General features: G+C 48.3%; 1 protein-coding gene across 2 annotated transcripts in view; it reads left to right on the top strand.

Annotated features, from left to right (window-relative positions):
- The window catches only part of cables2b (Cdk5 and Abl enzyme substrate 2b), a 30480-nt gene that overhangs the window by 3860 nt on the left and 13037 nt on the right, over positions 1-13583 (top strand). For both annotated transcript variants that reach the window (XR_015117806.1, XM_086213069.1), the window contains exon 2: positions 13317-13412. Coding sequence is in view for 1 of the 2 variants with exons in the window: in XM_086213069.1 (XP_086069195.1) it covers positions 13317-13412 (96 nt within the window). In the remaining variant the exon portion in view is untranslated. The remainder of the gene's footprint in view (positions 1-13316; positions 13413-13583) is intronic.

The raw sequence follows: 13583 nt of genomic DNA, 5'->3' as shown, positions 1-13583 counted from the left end.
GTTCTTAATTTGGTACACGACACAGCACTGGTGCACCGCTGAACAGAGGCATCACACAAATTACATGCAACATTGTTGCTGCTCTAGTTTAAATGGTCCCATGCTGAGCTTCAATTAGCATATTTAAATTTGTGTATTTTTACCCTCTATCTGCTGTTAGCAAGCCGTTAGCACAGCGTGTTTGCAAATGAACCCATAAACATGGCCAGTGAGTTGAGATGAGATGTTTCTACTGTGCTTACAACAGTGACATCGTTGGCTTAGTCCAGTTCAAGCTGATCTTGCTACTGTTTGCATGTTGTTATGAAGTGTTTTGACAAGGATATTTCCAACCAGGGGTGGCTGGGGTGGAGCGCATCCCTCCGCTGAAGCCATGTGATGTCATCAGATCCAGATTCCAACTCCTACCACAGTCCATGGGACTGATTCATCTTTCTACCCAATTTAATCACAATCCCTCCACAACTGTTTGAGTTCCAGCTAAAGTCAGAAAGTCAAAGCTGAGGAGGGGCTTTCTTTGTCGTAAAACTGCCCTGAAAACACCAAGGAGCTGAAAACTACAACCAAACATTTGTAAGGTGAATTTCATTTCATCAAATTCATTTTACGTGAAAAGCGGCTGAGCGACTGAACTCCTCAGGAACGCGGGTTGAGCGGAGTGCTAGAACTGCAGGACCATTCAGTGACAAGGTGTGTTGTTTTATGGTGTGTGTGTGGGGGGGGGGACTCCAGATGAGTGTGTAGGACCAAGGACCAAGGGGGTCAATCTGGGACTGGTCTGGTGGATCCGCTGACTCACAGGGCTCATGAGTGTAAAATGTATTTCAGCTCACATTTTACACATTCATTAAATATTTTACGATGAGAACATCACCAAAATGAGCGTTCAGGACGTTAGCATCAAGGCCGCGTGCCTCACCAGACGCTGGCTGAGGTTGCGTAAGAGTTTAATGTGTGAGAAAAGGAAACGAGTTCAGAAGAAGAGCGGGAAGTTTGTTATCTTATCGTCCGTTTTTAGAATTCTGGGCAAAAGATGTTTCTGCGAAACTGAACATCAAACTTTCATGAATTTGGTGACAGCTTCAAACGTGTGTGTGTGTGTGTGTGTGTGTGTGTGTGTGTGTGTGTGTGTGTGTGTGTGTGGACTGAGTCATCGCTCTCAGGCTGCTACTTACAGACACAACAAAGTCAAATCTTCTCTCTGAAGCTCCACAGTTTCGACTCCTGAAACACACCTGAGACGGGCCAGACAGCAGCAGCTTGGAGCCGGTTCTTTACTAGCTACACTGGTTCTGTTTGCTCTGACCGTTCCGTAGCACAAACAGAACCGTTCCTGTGGAGATTCTGGCATTTTGAATGTGTGGAGGATGAGAAAACGGAGACGTGGCGTCTTCATTCGTTGGATGAGTTCTCTGACAGGAGGCTGAAAGCTCTGAACACTTCAGTTTGCTGCGTTTTATCAGGTGCTTGGAACTTGGTGACACTTTTAAAGCGGTTGGTACCTTCAGGCACCTTTATTCACGAAGACATTCGATTCAGTAGGACAACAAACTTCCAGCGAGAGAACTGTCTGCTCTCCTGTCTGTGTGTGGGGGCCATGTTGTAGTCCTGTGGTCCTGGGAGTGACTGAGTTCTTCAGGAACACTGAAGGTTGTTGGGTCAGCGGGAGGTTAATCCCTGACTGACGCAGCAGGTCAGTTCCAAGCTGACCTGTAAACCAGGTGAGGACGCTCAGTCAGGCTTGTTTGGCTGAACTCCCTGGAGGGGTCAGGTGTTCCCTGAGTGACCTCATGGAGTCAGTGACGTGGACCAGTAACTAATGAGGGTTGTCCCCGGTTTGAATTAAGATCTGGCAACCAGAATTAGAGAAGGGGAAGCTTTACAGGATTGGGAGCTGCTGAGCCGGTGTCACAGGTCATTCAGTCTGACTGCTGTTGTCCCGGCGTGAGCCAGAGAGGAGAGGATGGCTCCTTGCAGCTGGTTCTAACCAAAAACCAGGCAGCACAGCGGTTCTGAAATGCTCCCTTCGCAACATTGGGTTACTGGTCAGACTGGGTTTGATGCCCATACAGACACAACTGGTCGTGAGAAGGTCCTCGCCGCCGGGTGACAAGATGCGACAGTAACTGGTGCCTGATGGGTTCTCCTCAGAACAGCAGAGAGGGTGGAGCAACCACCAGGACAGCTTGGAAGTAGAGGGACGACGTACAACCGAAGAAATGACAAAAGTGTGAAGTTCCCCCGTCTGTCCAGAAATGCGTTGCTGTTGCTGTAATTTGGGCCGTTGTGACGATGCCTCCTCAGGTGTCAACTTCCAGGACCGTCAGAAAACATGCCAGAGAAGCGTGCTCACGCCGTGTTAGTGCCCACCTGGACGAAGGTGATCTTGTCCTGGCAGTACAGTTGGTGTTGGTGTGGTCTGAGGACCGACCACGACACCCCACACAAGAACCTCGCAAGTGTGTATTTAGACTCGTGAAAGCTTCTTATGTGGGTAGTTGTTCCCCTTTCGTCGAACAAAGACTTGTTCACTTCCCTGGTTGTAAAAAAAACTCTCACACACACACACACACACACACACACACACACACACTCTTTCTAAGCTGAGTCTAAGTTACAGTCGTGGGCTGATTTGTTCTTGAAACTTTGTGCTGAATTTGTTGCCTGAGGCAGAAAACTTATCAGATTCAGCCGAAACACTGATTAGTTCGAGGTTGAGCACACCCTCCGGGCACACACACACACACACACACACACGCACACACACACACACACACACACACACACACACAGATCTAAGAGAGCAAACATTCAGAGAATAGATGGAATCTGACTGACATCATCTGTATGTCGTGTGTGTGTGTGTGTGTGTGTCTAAACATGCATGCCTCTCCAGTGAAAACAGAGCTGAACCCCTTCGCCTCCACACCCTTAACAAACATGAAACACACTCATGATCCCTGCCGTCAGGCTTGAGAGGGGCGGGAAGGAGCCCTAAACCTGGAAATAAGTTGGGGACGTTGAACGTTGGCGTCCGTCATCTGAAGGTCAGTGAAATGGTGTCAAAAGAAGTGTAAGATACTTGAAGGGGAATTTTAAAAATGTTAGTTGTCTTGAAAACGTGGGTTGCTAAGAGGACTCTTGGAAGCCTGCATAGTTTGATGTGGAGATAAAATGCAACGCCACGTCTGTGCTGTAGTTCCTGCACAGGTTAGCTGTGTACTTGTGTGCTTAGAATTCACAGAAGGTCTGGATGATGAAGCCTCATCCTCCTCTGAGAGCTGATGATCTGCAGTGATTGGACATCCATCATAACAAACTGTTAGCTTTTGGCTAGAAGAACCCAGTGAGAAGCTAACTTGGACTACAAAAGTGTGACACTCTCTTTCACCTGAATATCCATCCATTTTCTACCTCTTAACCTGTTCAGGGTGGTGGGGGTGGAGCCTATCCCAGCAGCCTTCCCCCTGGACAGGTCACCAGTCCATGGCAGGGCCAACACATAGAGACAGACAACCATTGGCTCTCCCAGCCACGCCTACGGTCAATTTAGAGTCTGGATTAACCTGGTCCCCTCTTGATGTCTTTGGACTGTGGAGGAAGCTGGAGTACCAGAGAGAACCCAGCAGGAACAGGGAGAACATGGAGACTCACCCAGAAAGACCCCGTGCTGCAGCCAGGGCTCCACCCACAACCTTCTTGATGGGGGCCACAGGGAGGACCACTGCTCCACCCACAACCTTCTTGATGGGGGGCCACAGTGAGGACCTCTTCTCTGCCAGGCTGCCCTCACCTGAATGCATGGGTTGCAGATCTGCCTACATAAAGTCTGGCCAGACTGAATCAACAAGCATTTAAAGAACTGTTAACTCTCTTGGCCTCATGTACTTTGTCTCAGTGAAGGTCCAGTTTGTCCACCTTTGCCTTTTCATTGTGCGAGAGTGATTTATTGGTTCTTTAATCAAAGCACATGCAAATAGTGATGTGAGAGCTTTACGCTGGCAGCAGGAGCGACGTTCTGGAGCGAAGATTTACATCTCCAGGCTCAAGCTTTAGTTTTCTGTGCATCGACAAGAAAATCTCACAGCAAAGCAGTGGCTTTTCAACACTGAATTACCAAATAAAAAGAATATTTCTGACGACACGTGGAGGTTGTCATATCTAATCAGCCCCCGCAGAATAACAAAAACACAACACCTAGCATGATGGCATTTAGAGGCAGGCTCCATTTTTGCAGCGTCGCTGAGTAGAGAAGGACCAGATATGAAGGATGAATATTTGGGGTAAATCAAGCTGGAGGAGTTTGTTAATCTGGTGATGTAAGACACACAGCAGGCCTGCTAGTGTGTGTGTGTGCGTGTGTATGTGTGTGCGCTCTGCTCATTCGGGGGTCCTTGTAATCTGTAGAACATTCAGTGTCCGTCAGTCAATGTCAGATTTGTGGACAGATTGTTCTTACACACTGCTCGCTGTGTGTTGATGATGGGGATTTAAACAGGACATTTAATCTATGGCTGCTTGTGGGTCAGCGTGCGTGTGTGTGTGTGTGTGAGGATTTAGGTTGGGGGGTATTTAAGTAAAGCTCTGTGTTTGGGAGTCAAAGACTGATCCTCCTCTGGTGCACGCTCTCACACACAAACACACACACAGGAGGAGGCGTAGGATTTGGGGGGGGGGGGGTTTCCATGTTAAGTCTCTTCCCTTTCTTATTGCAGCCAAGGTCTTGTTTTTGTGACGAAGTCCCCAGTTAAGATGATTTGTATCAAAGTTCCTGCAGCAGGGAAGCTGCAAGATGTTGACACAACTGCTAAGAGCTCACCGGAGCGTCGCCGCTGCGCCAGGCCAGCCGCCTTCATCACTCCTGCTGGCCAGACTCACGGCGTGCTGGTGCAGAGCTGAAGGCAGTTTTAAGAGCAAAAGCCTCAGGGTGTGATGGTGCCCAAAAAGCTTGTTTTGTAACATTATGATGTCACATCGACGTTGAGCCTAATGTGAGTATTCAGGTATCACTTCTACAATTATGGCCAGAGAGTTTGTTGAAACAGTTGCTGGGATAGGCTCCACCCCCCACCCCAGCCCCCAGCAACCCTCAAAGGATGAGCGGTATAGAAAATGGATGGATGGAGTTTCTTAGATTCCTCCTTTCTTTCTTAGTCACAGTGGCCTTTGACCTTTTAACCATCAAAAGGAGGATGTTTGGAGGTGATGCATCCGACAGACAGCTGTCGCCGACCCTGCCGGCCACGCCTGCAGCCCAGTGGTCAGTGGTAGAGGTTGGAGTGTTGAAGCACGGCTGTGGTTGTGGATTTCAGAGCGAATGATTGGCTGTCATAGAGCAGCTGTTTCTGATTCTGGGTGGCTGTCATGTGCGTCCACATGCTGTGATGTACTGTGATCCCACAGCATCAAAGAGGGACGAGTTTACCACTGGCAGGCTGGCGTTGCTCCTCAGTGTGTCTGACAGCATTATGGAAATGATGCCTCCATGTAACTGGAGCCTGGCTCGCAGGTCTCTGGGGAGGCGAGGACAGGAGGACAACGGCGTAGACGTGAGTGAGACTGTTAGACGCGTCGTCGGGGGAAGAGCTGAGTACAGGAAACGTGGTTTTGTATCCTAACAGATTTTGAACGATGGCTCGTGTGTGCACATTTCCAAGTTGTGGCAACAAGAAGGCTTAGGATGTTTTCATGGACTGCCAGCAGCGCCGAGGACACCGTTGCCCTGGCAAGTTCATGCGCACGGCGCCCTGCAGGGACCATTCAGACTGGGATGGGCGGGCGGTTCTGTTCCACAGACAGCGTGGAGGTCATGATGTGACAGAGTTTAAAGCGGTACTATGCGGCTGTGTTGAGTACTTGTACTGCTGATACGAGAACCCTGGTGCATCCAAGTACTCTGAGAACTGTCAGAGTACCACTGGACTGTTGCATGATTCGAAGTAGAACACCAGGCTCTGATACTAGAACAGAGAGCAACGCAAATGTGTTGGAACATCGGACTTGGTTCTACTGACGTTGGTTCTACTGTGACATCATTCATCGATCTCAACGCGTGACAGTCAATATAGCTGTGTGTGTGTGTGTGTGTGTGTAATGTATGTGAGGAGGAAGCAGCTCTGTCGTCAACAAGAGCAAATGTCACGGGCCCCTGAGGGCAGACCAGGACTCCCAGCAGTCGTCTGCTCCACCGCACCATCACGTGACTGTAAACCTGCATCAGTCAACACTCCATCGCCTCTCAAGTCTCAAGATCTTCAATGGGGACTCATCTGGAGGGCCCTGGAGGTTCCGCACCGTTTTCAAAGCAATAAATGGAGGACAAGATGAAGAGAATAGAAAGGGCGAGTGAAAGTGGCACCCGTGTAGATGAGAAGATTATAGCCATCTTTCAGATTCACTCAATAATCTGGCGTGTTCGTTACACCGATGTAACGGACTTTAATCTGGTCGAAAGACCCCGGCGGAGGGAAGACTGTTCCACTGAGCGGCCTCGTTCCTGCTGGTGATCAAGGACAAATACTCAACTTTAAATGTCAGATCTGTGGGCCGGTTTAGGAAACGAGTCCAACTCACTGGAGATTACGGGAAGAAGAAAACACAAATGGGGTCCGGAGGATTGACTTGGCGAAGGGCGATGGTCTGACTGGTGCTTTGTGTCGTCTCCAAGGACACGTCTGATATAATCCTAATTATAGCTCTGTGTAATTATAACCGCCCTTCACAGTTGGAGCTAAGAAAGACACCAGATAGACATCATGGTCGTGTTTTTCTTGGGTAACAGTTTGTTTAAAGTTTTACTAAAATATAAGAGAGGAGGAGACAAATACATGAGTGAGGGAGGAATAATGATTTATTTGAAGGAACAAAATAAATCCGGCGAACTGAGAAAAGGGGCAGCGAAAGCAGAGATGAAGATTAGAGGAGACGAGTGCAGGATGAAACACCGACCATCGTGTTTTCACTTCTATTTTTAAGCAACAAGGTTCTGACGGAGTGTTTGCGCTGGTTTATTTTCAGATAAGATGAGACCAGCTATTATTAGTGTGACTCTGTTGTGCTTTGCGACTAAAATTGAGTCAGTAAACGTGTGTCCCAGAAACATCCATCACAACAACAGGCCCAGGATGAAGCGGTTCCAGTTCCAGGGCCTGGATTTGACCTGCACGCTCTGGGTTTCCTCTGACTGCCGACTGTCGCCGTTTTAAGGTCGTTTTTTTTTGTTTGCGCTCACAAGCACAGCAGGTGCTCCCACACCTTCAGTCCCTTTCAATTTGGTAGTGAGTTTACCTGAACTGAGGAGAGGATCTGTGCTGGTGGTCTGGATATTAATGTCACCCACTTGAACCTCCGTACACTCAAGTTTGTCGACAGTTTAGCTGTTGTTAGCCGTCAGCCTCCATTAGCGTCAAGCTACAGTACAGACAGGTGGCTGGCTCCTCCTGCATCCTGGAGTCACAGAGAGGTAATCCAGGAGGGAAGCATGTGCTTGTGAGCTAAAAGCATCTACTTGCAAGTTCTTGAAAGGCAAAATAAACTTTGGTTGAAGAATCACTTCAAACTTTCGTCACCCTGTTATTAAAAAGTCAGCATAATGGCCGCCTGAGTGAACAGAGAACGACATTCAGGAAGTCTCTGGACGTTGTCTGAAGGTTATTTGTGAACCTTGTTTGAAGCAGGAGGCTGTTTTTGAACCTTAGCTTAGTGAGGCGGGAGAGCCCCCTGTGCGGGATGCCCCCTCTCACGGAGCGCTCTGAGTTCATGTGAGCAGAGGCTTTTGAGTGTCACCTCTCATCTCGTCATCGCCCCATAAAACACTTGAGTCTTTCCTGTAAACAAACACCAAGTGCACACCTGTAGCGACATGTCATCTCCTTCACGTTGTTGCTTCTGCTTGGAACCGAACCGTTTCCCCCGGCCTGTCACACCGCCGCGAGCAGCTCCCTCAGTCCAGTTATGTACACACAGGGCCACATGCAGCGCATTTACATGTCAGAAAATGGTGTCAGCCTGATGAACAGTTGTCTTTTTAAATGCTAAGCTAGACTAACACACCTGGCTGGCGCTGATGTTTTCAGGCATGCACACGTTCCTCTGGTCCCACAGCAGCAACCAACCTGGAGGTGGAGCAGCACTGGCAGAAAAATAACCCTACATTCTACTTTTATATTCAGAAAACACAAAAGTCGTCACTGCTGCCTTTTCCAGTATTTCAGTGAGGGAAAGAGTTGGGGGACAGAAGTGCCTGGAGAATGAAGGTTATGGTAGTTTGAGCTTGTCAGTAAGTTCACACGAGTCACCAAACCCTCAGGATGTGAGTGAGCGTGCAGCCGGAATGTGTCTTTATCTAAACAATCATCGTCCTCAGCAGTTGGGGAAACAGGCTGGGTTTTTCCATTCCCAGAGAAGGAAAGTTTCCACAACGTCCCAGAGAACTGGAGTGGGCTCGTTCTCATGGGCGAGGGCCGCTGCTCCGAGGCTGGGATGGACCAGGGGACTGCTGCCTCGCCGTCACCGACAGACAGACTTGGTGCTGTGACAGAGTAGAACTGACTTTGATCAACCATCCTCTCGATTTATTGATGTTTCTTTTGTTTGTGGCCTTTCAAAATAGAACATTCTGTTCTGTAGCAGTGGACCAGGAGCTCACGAGGAAGTCTGCTCCTTCTGCCTCAGTCACCCACCGAGTGTGCTTTGGTCCCAAATGTCTTCGCTCCACTGTCATCCAGTTGGACCGTGGCTCTGCAGACGGTCCAGTCCATAGTTGGCAGTTCAGCAACATTAAATACAAACGAGAGTTCAGTTAGGAATCTTTTTAAAAGTTTTTTTTAAAGTCCAGCCAACAAATGGACTAAACAGAGTTTTCATATTTGAAGAGTGGACGGGTCACTGAGACTCTGGTGGATGTGAGTTTCTCCAGGCATTGATAGAGGGAGCTCTGATTAGCCTCCCTCCCTGAAACTGGTCAGACTGAGTGGAGGAATTTGACAGTTGAGGTGTCATTGGCGTTTATGAATATTAGCTGAGAAACAAGAAGTCTAGGTACTAGCCTGCTCAAAGGCACGTCAGCAGACAGCAGCGCTGAGGCTGTAAATGTGCCGCCGGCCTCGGTACTCAGTCGTCAGGTCCGCAGCCGTCACCGCCAGGGGGATCAGCCAACTGCCTCTTTCCATTCCCACGCAATCGAAACATTCCACAGCATCCTGGAATGCTGCGGAATGATGGTTCCCGTGGAACTTGGAGGCTGAGAAGATTCCATCATGTGACTATTCATTACAGTAACTACCCAAATAGATTCCTCAAAAAATAAAGCTTGCGTGGCAGCTGAGACTGTTGTGGATATTTTTACTTTATTGACAGTGGGAGGAAGACGACTGAAAATCCTACATTCTGATTGGAAATGAGATCAGGAGCAAAGTGTCTGCGTGAAGCCTGAAGCGTCGAGAGTCCCAGTACACAGGATGAGCTTCCACTGAGGTAGGACGCTACGGAGTCTGGGTGCTTCCTGGGTAACTGAACAGTTTCTAGGAGTACAGTAATACTTCACTACACTTCGACTGAGGCTGGAAGAAGAGTTTTACTACAAGTATCACGACCGTCAGGTGAAAGTCAAGCCCCTCGTCTCTCTGGCCAGCTTTAACCACAAGCTAGCAGAAGTCTCCATCACTCGTTGTTCCTGCGACACCGCAGAATAATTCAGATTTGTGTTTGGCTGTCGTGCTGTACTTGATCTGGGTAATTATGTGTCTGTAATCCTCAAGGACCTGACATTCAACTCTGCTAGCTTCCTTGCCAGGCCCCTATTAGAGAAGCCTTTCTTCTTTATCTCATTTGCTTTGTTTAAAAAAAAAAAAAGGTTAAATAAATGTAATAAAAGCATTACACGTTTGTTTGTTTGTTTGTTTGTTTGTTTGACAGCGATGGTGCACAGCCTCTTGGCTGCACCAGAGTTAGCTAAAAGCTAACATGCATCCGTAGAGATGGAGATACCATCTCTGTCAGGAAAGTCAACGTGACGGATGTCTGCCGCCAGGTTGGTCCTGGCGGGATCTCTGCCGCCGGGAGTCAGGTTTCTCGTCAAGGTTTTTACAAGCTTGCATGTGCATGAGGAAAGACTGCAGCCACATGGATCATCAGGATGGAGTGACTATCTGTTCATCAGCCGTGTGTGTACACAGATGCACTGTAACCAGGTTACTACTGGGCATGCAGACACACTGATTACTCATCTGTAATGTCAGTGAGAGTTTTTGGTTTCCATGAGCAAAGGTTTGCTGTTGCTCTGTATGTGTAGAGGAAAAGAGCATTTAAGTTTTACTTGATTGACCCAGAGAACGGCAGCAGCGTCTTGCCAGGTTCTTCAAATGGAAACTAATGCCTCCCGGCAGTGCTGTGCTGCCCTCGGCATCAGTTACAGACCCAGAGAGATGGGAGCTGCTGGACCAACTGGTCAGACTCTTCAACGTCAGGGAACAATCCCGGCACATCGTCCAGCCTCAAACCCTGGGACTTAAGAACAAACTAAGGAGTCGCTCTGAACGCCTGTGCCCGCTGGTCCCGCGCGGCGCTCGGTCATGAGATCACCAAACGGAAGGACATGATGCTCCTACCTGATAATATCTAGCAGAGCTGACGGTGTCGTTGTGCTGTTGACAGCAACAACTGCAAAAACAGCTGGAACTTAAACCACATTTTAGGGGAACTTCCCAGAACAGAACAAGGGTATATGGTTCCAGACCCTTCCAAGGGTGGGCCGGGGTCCCAGTGTCCACTTCATCCTACCCTCGGAGTGTAAAACTCTGAGTCATGGAAGGTTTATCTGTAGTACCAGAAAGTATTTCTTTCAAAGCATCTAAGGGTTTTCATGCGGACAGATGTTCTTGTGTACAAACGCTTCCCTCTGACAGCTGGAGGTCACGTGGCTCTGAGCGCTGCTCCGCTCCTCACAGCTCCTTCACTTCCATTCTCCTCCAGGAGAGAAACACTTCCGTCCTCTTTCTCTTTGTTGTCTGCTGACCAACTCTTGACGATCAAACTGTCGGAGGATGATGATGATCTCACACACACACACACACACACACACACTGCGTGACACTGTCAGTGAGCAGCAGTGATAACAGTAATTTAAAATCCCTGTGGTGTTGAATCACTCGGTCAGCCATAAAAAATAGTAGCAGATGCTGTGTGTGTGTGTGTGTGTGTGTGTGTGTGTGTGTGTGTGTGTGTGTGTGTGTGTGTGTGTGTGTCTCAACATTTACATGAGAGGTCAAGCTCAGCGCTGTAACTCAACAGAAGGTTCTGGTTCCCTCCGGTGTCTTGGAGGTTCAAGCTTCCTCTTGAATGTGTGTTAAATGTTGTTGTTGTTGTTGTTGTGTTAAAGGCTTGTGATTTTCACACACAAGCGTGAAAACAACAGTCCTGACCTGAAGCTGTGACTGAGTACAGTTCAGGGACTCCCACTGTCAGGGCTGTGTCACATGACCAAACGCCCATATTTGGCGATATGATGAGATGCATGTTATCGCAGAGACTCACAAGTTTTGCAGAGATTTTTACTCTCTTCTTATTCATAACTTTTGCTCAAATTTTCCATCAAGCAAGTAACAAACTGTAAAATCTTGACGTGAAGGAAAGTTGAAGACGAAACACTTAAGATGACGAAGAGAATGTGAATGCCCTTAGAAATCTGAAAATATAAAATCATATAAAACCCTTAGCACGAGTCCTGTTTGTTAGCACGTTAGCACCAACTCCGCAGACCAGAGTTTCTGAACCGTGTGAATCAGGACCGCGGTTTTGCAGGTGTCCACTGTTTTCTCCTTCCGCCCTCGAGATTCTTTATCGCACCACGTTCTGCTAGCAAAAGCCACGCACAACCGCTCAGCCTGGAGCTGCTAGACTCTCACACTCTGACATGATTCTCAGAGAGGAGGAGAACAACGTTCGCGTCGGCGATGAGGACCCGTCGGCAACGAAGTACAGGTTTCTTGTCTGTGTGTGACTTGGTGGTCATATCTCTTTATTTATATTTATATATATACATACATATAAAGATATTTAAAGACTCAATACTACGGGATATCCTTGAGGGTTGAGAGGAAAATAAATGGAGTTTCAATCGTCTCCACAACCCAAATATTGTCTGTTGCATAAACCCAAACACACCCACTACCATATGATCACCACATTAGATAATAGCATGCTAGGAGGTTTAGCATCAGAGAGCAGAGGGAGAAGCACAAGTGGGTTTGTGTGTGTCCTACATAAGTGTGAGCGCATGTGTGGAGATGTGCACGCTGAGCTTAGCATGCCGTTTTAATTTGTGCTGCTTCTGTGTCTTGGTGTGTGAGACCAATGCTGATGTCAGGGATGTTATGTAACCGCTGTGATGTCACTGAGCCGATCTCCTTGGCCTGCTTTCATGTGGAGGTCTATTGCTTTAATCCGTGAGGTCGACCCAGTCACACAACCTGGCTCATAGCCTGACCTTCAGCTGACACACACACACACACACACACACACACACACACACACACAGGAAGCTGCAGTTTCAGATCACCTCAATAAACACAAATCAGGGTGGACACACACACACACACACACACACACTGAAATACTTCATCTAAAAGTCAAAACCGTCTGATGCAGTTTACTGAGATCTGTGTTTTCTGTGTGCTGTAAAGCGAAGAGGAGCGTCTCACTGCTGAGGCTCCCTGACAACTACGAAGGCTTGATCGGGGCTTTTGGGGTTTTTTTTGGGGGGGGGGGGGGGGGGGTCTCACTGTCAAGCCAGCGGTTCGTTGGCTCGTGTTACCTCTTGTCAGTTCAGCTGGACTTTGTGGTAGTAACAGAGACGTTATCCTCAGTGCTCAGACGATAGCACTCACAGAAGTTGTGTGCACGTCTCTATGCACGCAAGGTGGTGGTTTTCTGATTCTGCATCCACTTGTTTGGCGAGTCAACACAGTTTTTGGTCCTCACAAGTTCCAGTGCTGGAAGAAAACGGCCCAAGAAGCCTGCGCCGTCTCCTCAACTGTTGACATTTGCGTCTTCTGAACTTCATGGGGCAGAACCCAGTCAGACCAGTAGCTGATGAAGCTTTTCCAGTGCCTTCCAAGTCTGCTGTTGTGTTAAAAAGAGGATGTCCTGAATGTGTCACCAGTGAACGGCACCACAGTGGCGTCTGAAGGAAGAGTGGGTTTTGGTCACCAAATGTGGCACTGAACTTTCTTTCCAGCTAAATTTGTAGTTTTAGTCGTTTTATCCGTACAGTGTTCTGACTGCAGTGACTAACACCATCCACTCATCTGTCTCTCCAGGTCTCGCAACCTCTCCGGGGGTTCTCCCAGACCGAGACACACCAAGAAGATCCATTTCATCAAAAACATGAAGCAGTACGACACGAGAGGCAGCAGGTGAGACACCAACGCTGCTGCAACTCGTTGGAGTTATCAAAACCAGACCAGACGTGCTCCTCTCTCACCTCTTTACACCACAGAAGAAGAGGAGCAGCTGTTGCTTGATGTTGTGAAGCCGTCACAGCGTCGCTCTCAGCTGGGTTCTTTCTCTATTGTGTTCTATTCCCG

Source organism: Aulostomus chinensis, chromosome 9 (assembly GCF_037954235.1).
Source record: "Aulostomus chinensis isolate RoL2024-O1b breed Wild chromosome 9, RoL_Achi_v1.0, whole genome shotgun sequence".
NCBI lineage: Eukaryota > Metazoa > Chordata > Actinopteri > Syngnathiformes > Aulostomidae > Aulostomus > Aulostomus chinensis.
The sequence above is the reverse complement of the archived record's forward strand: the minus strand, read 5'-3'. Positions and strand labels throughout refer to the sequence as shown.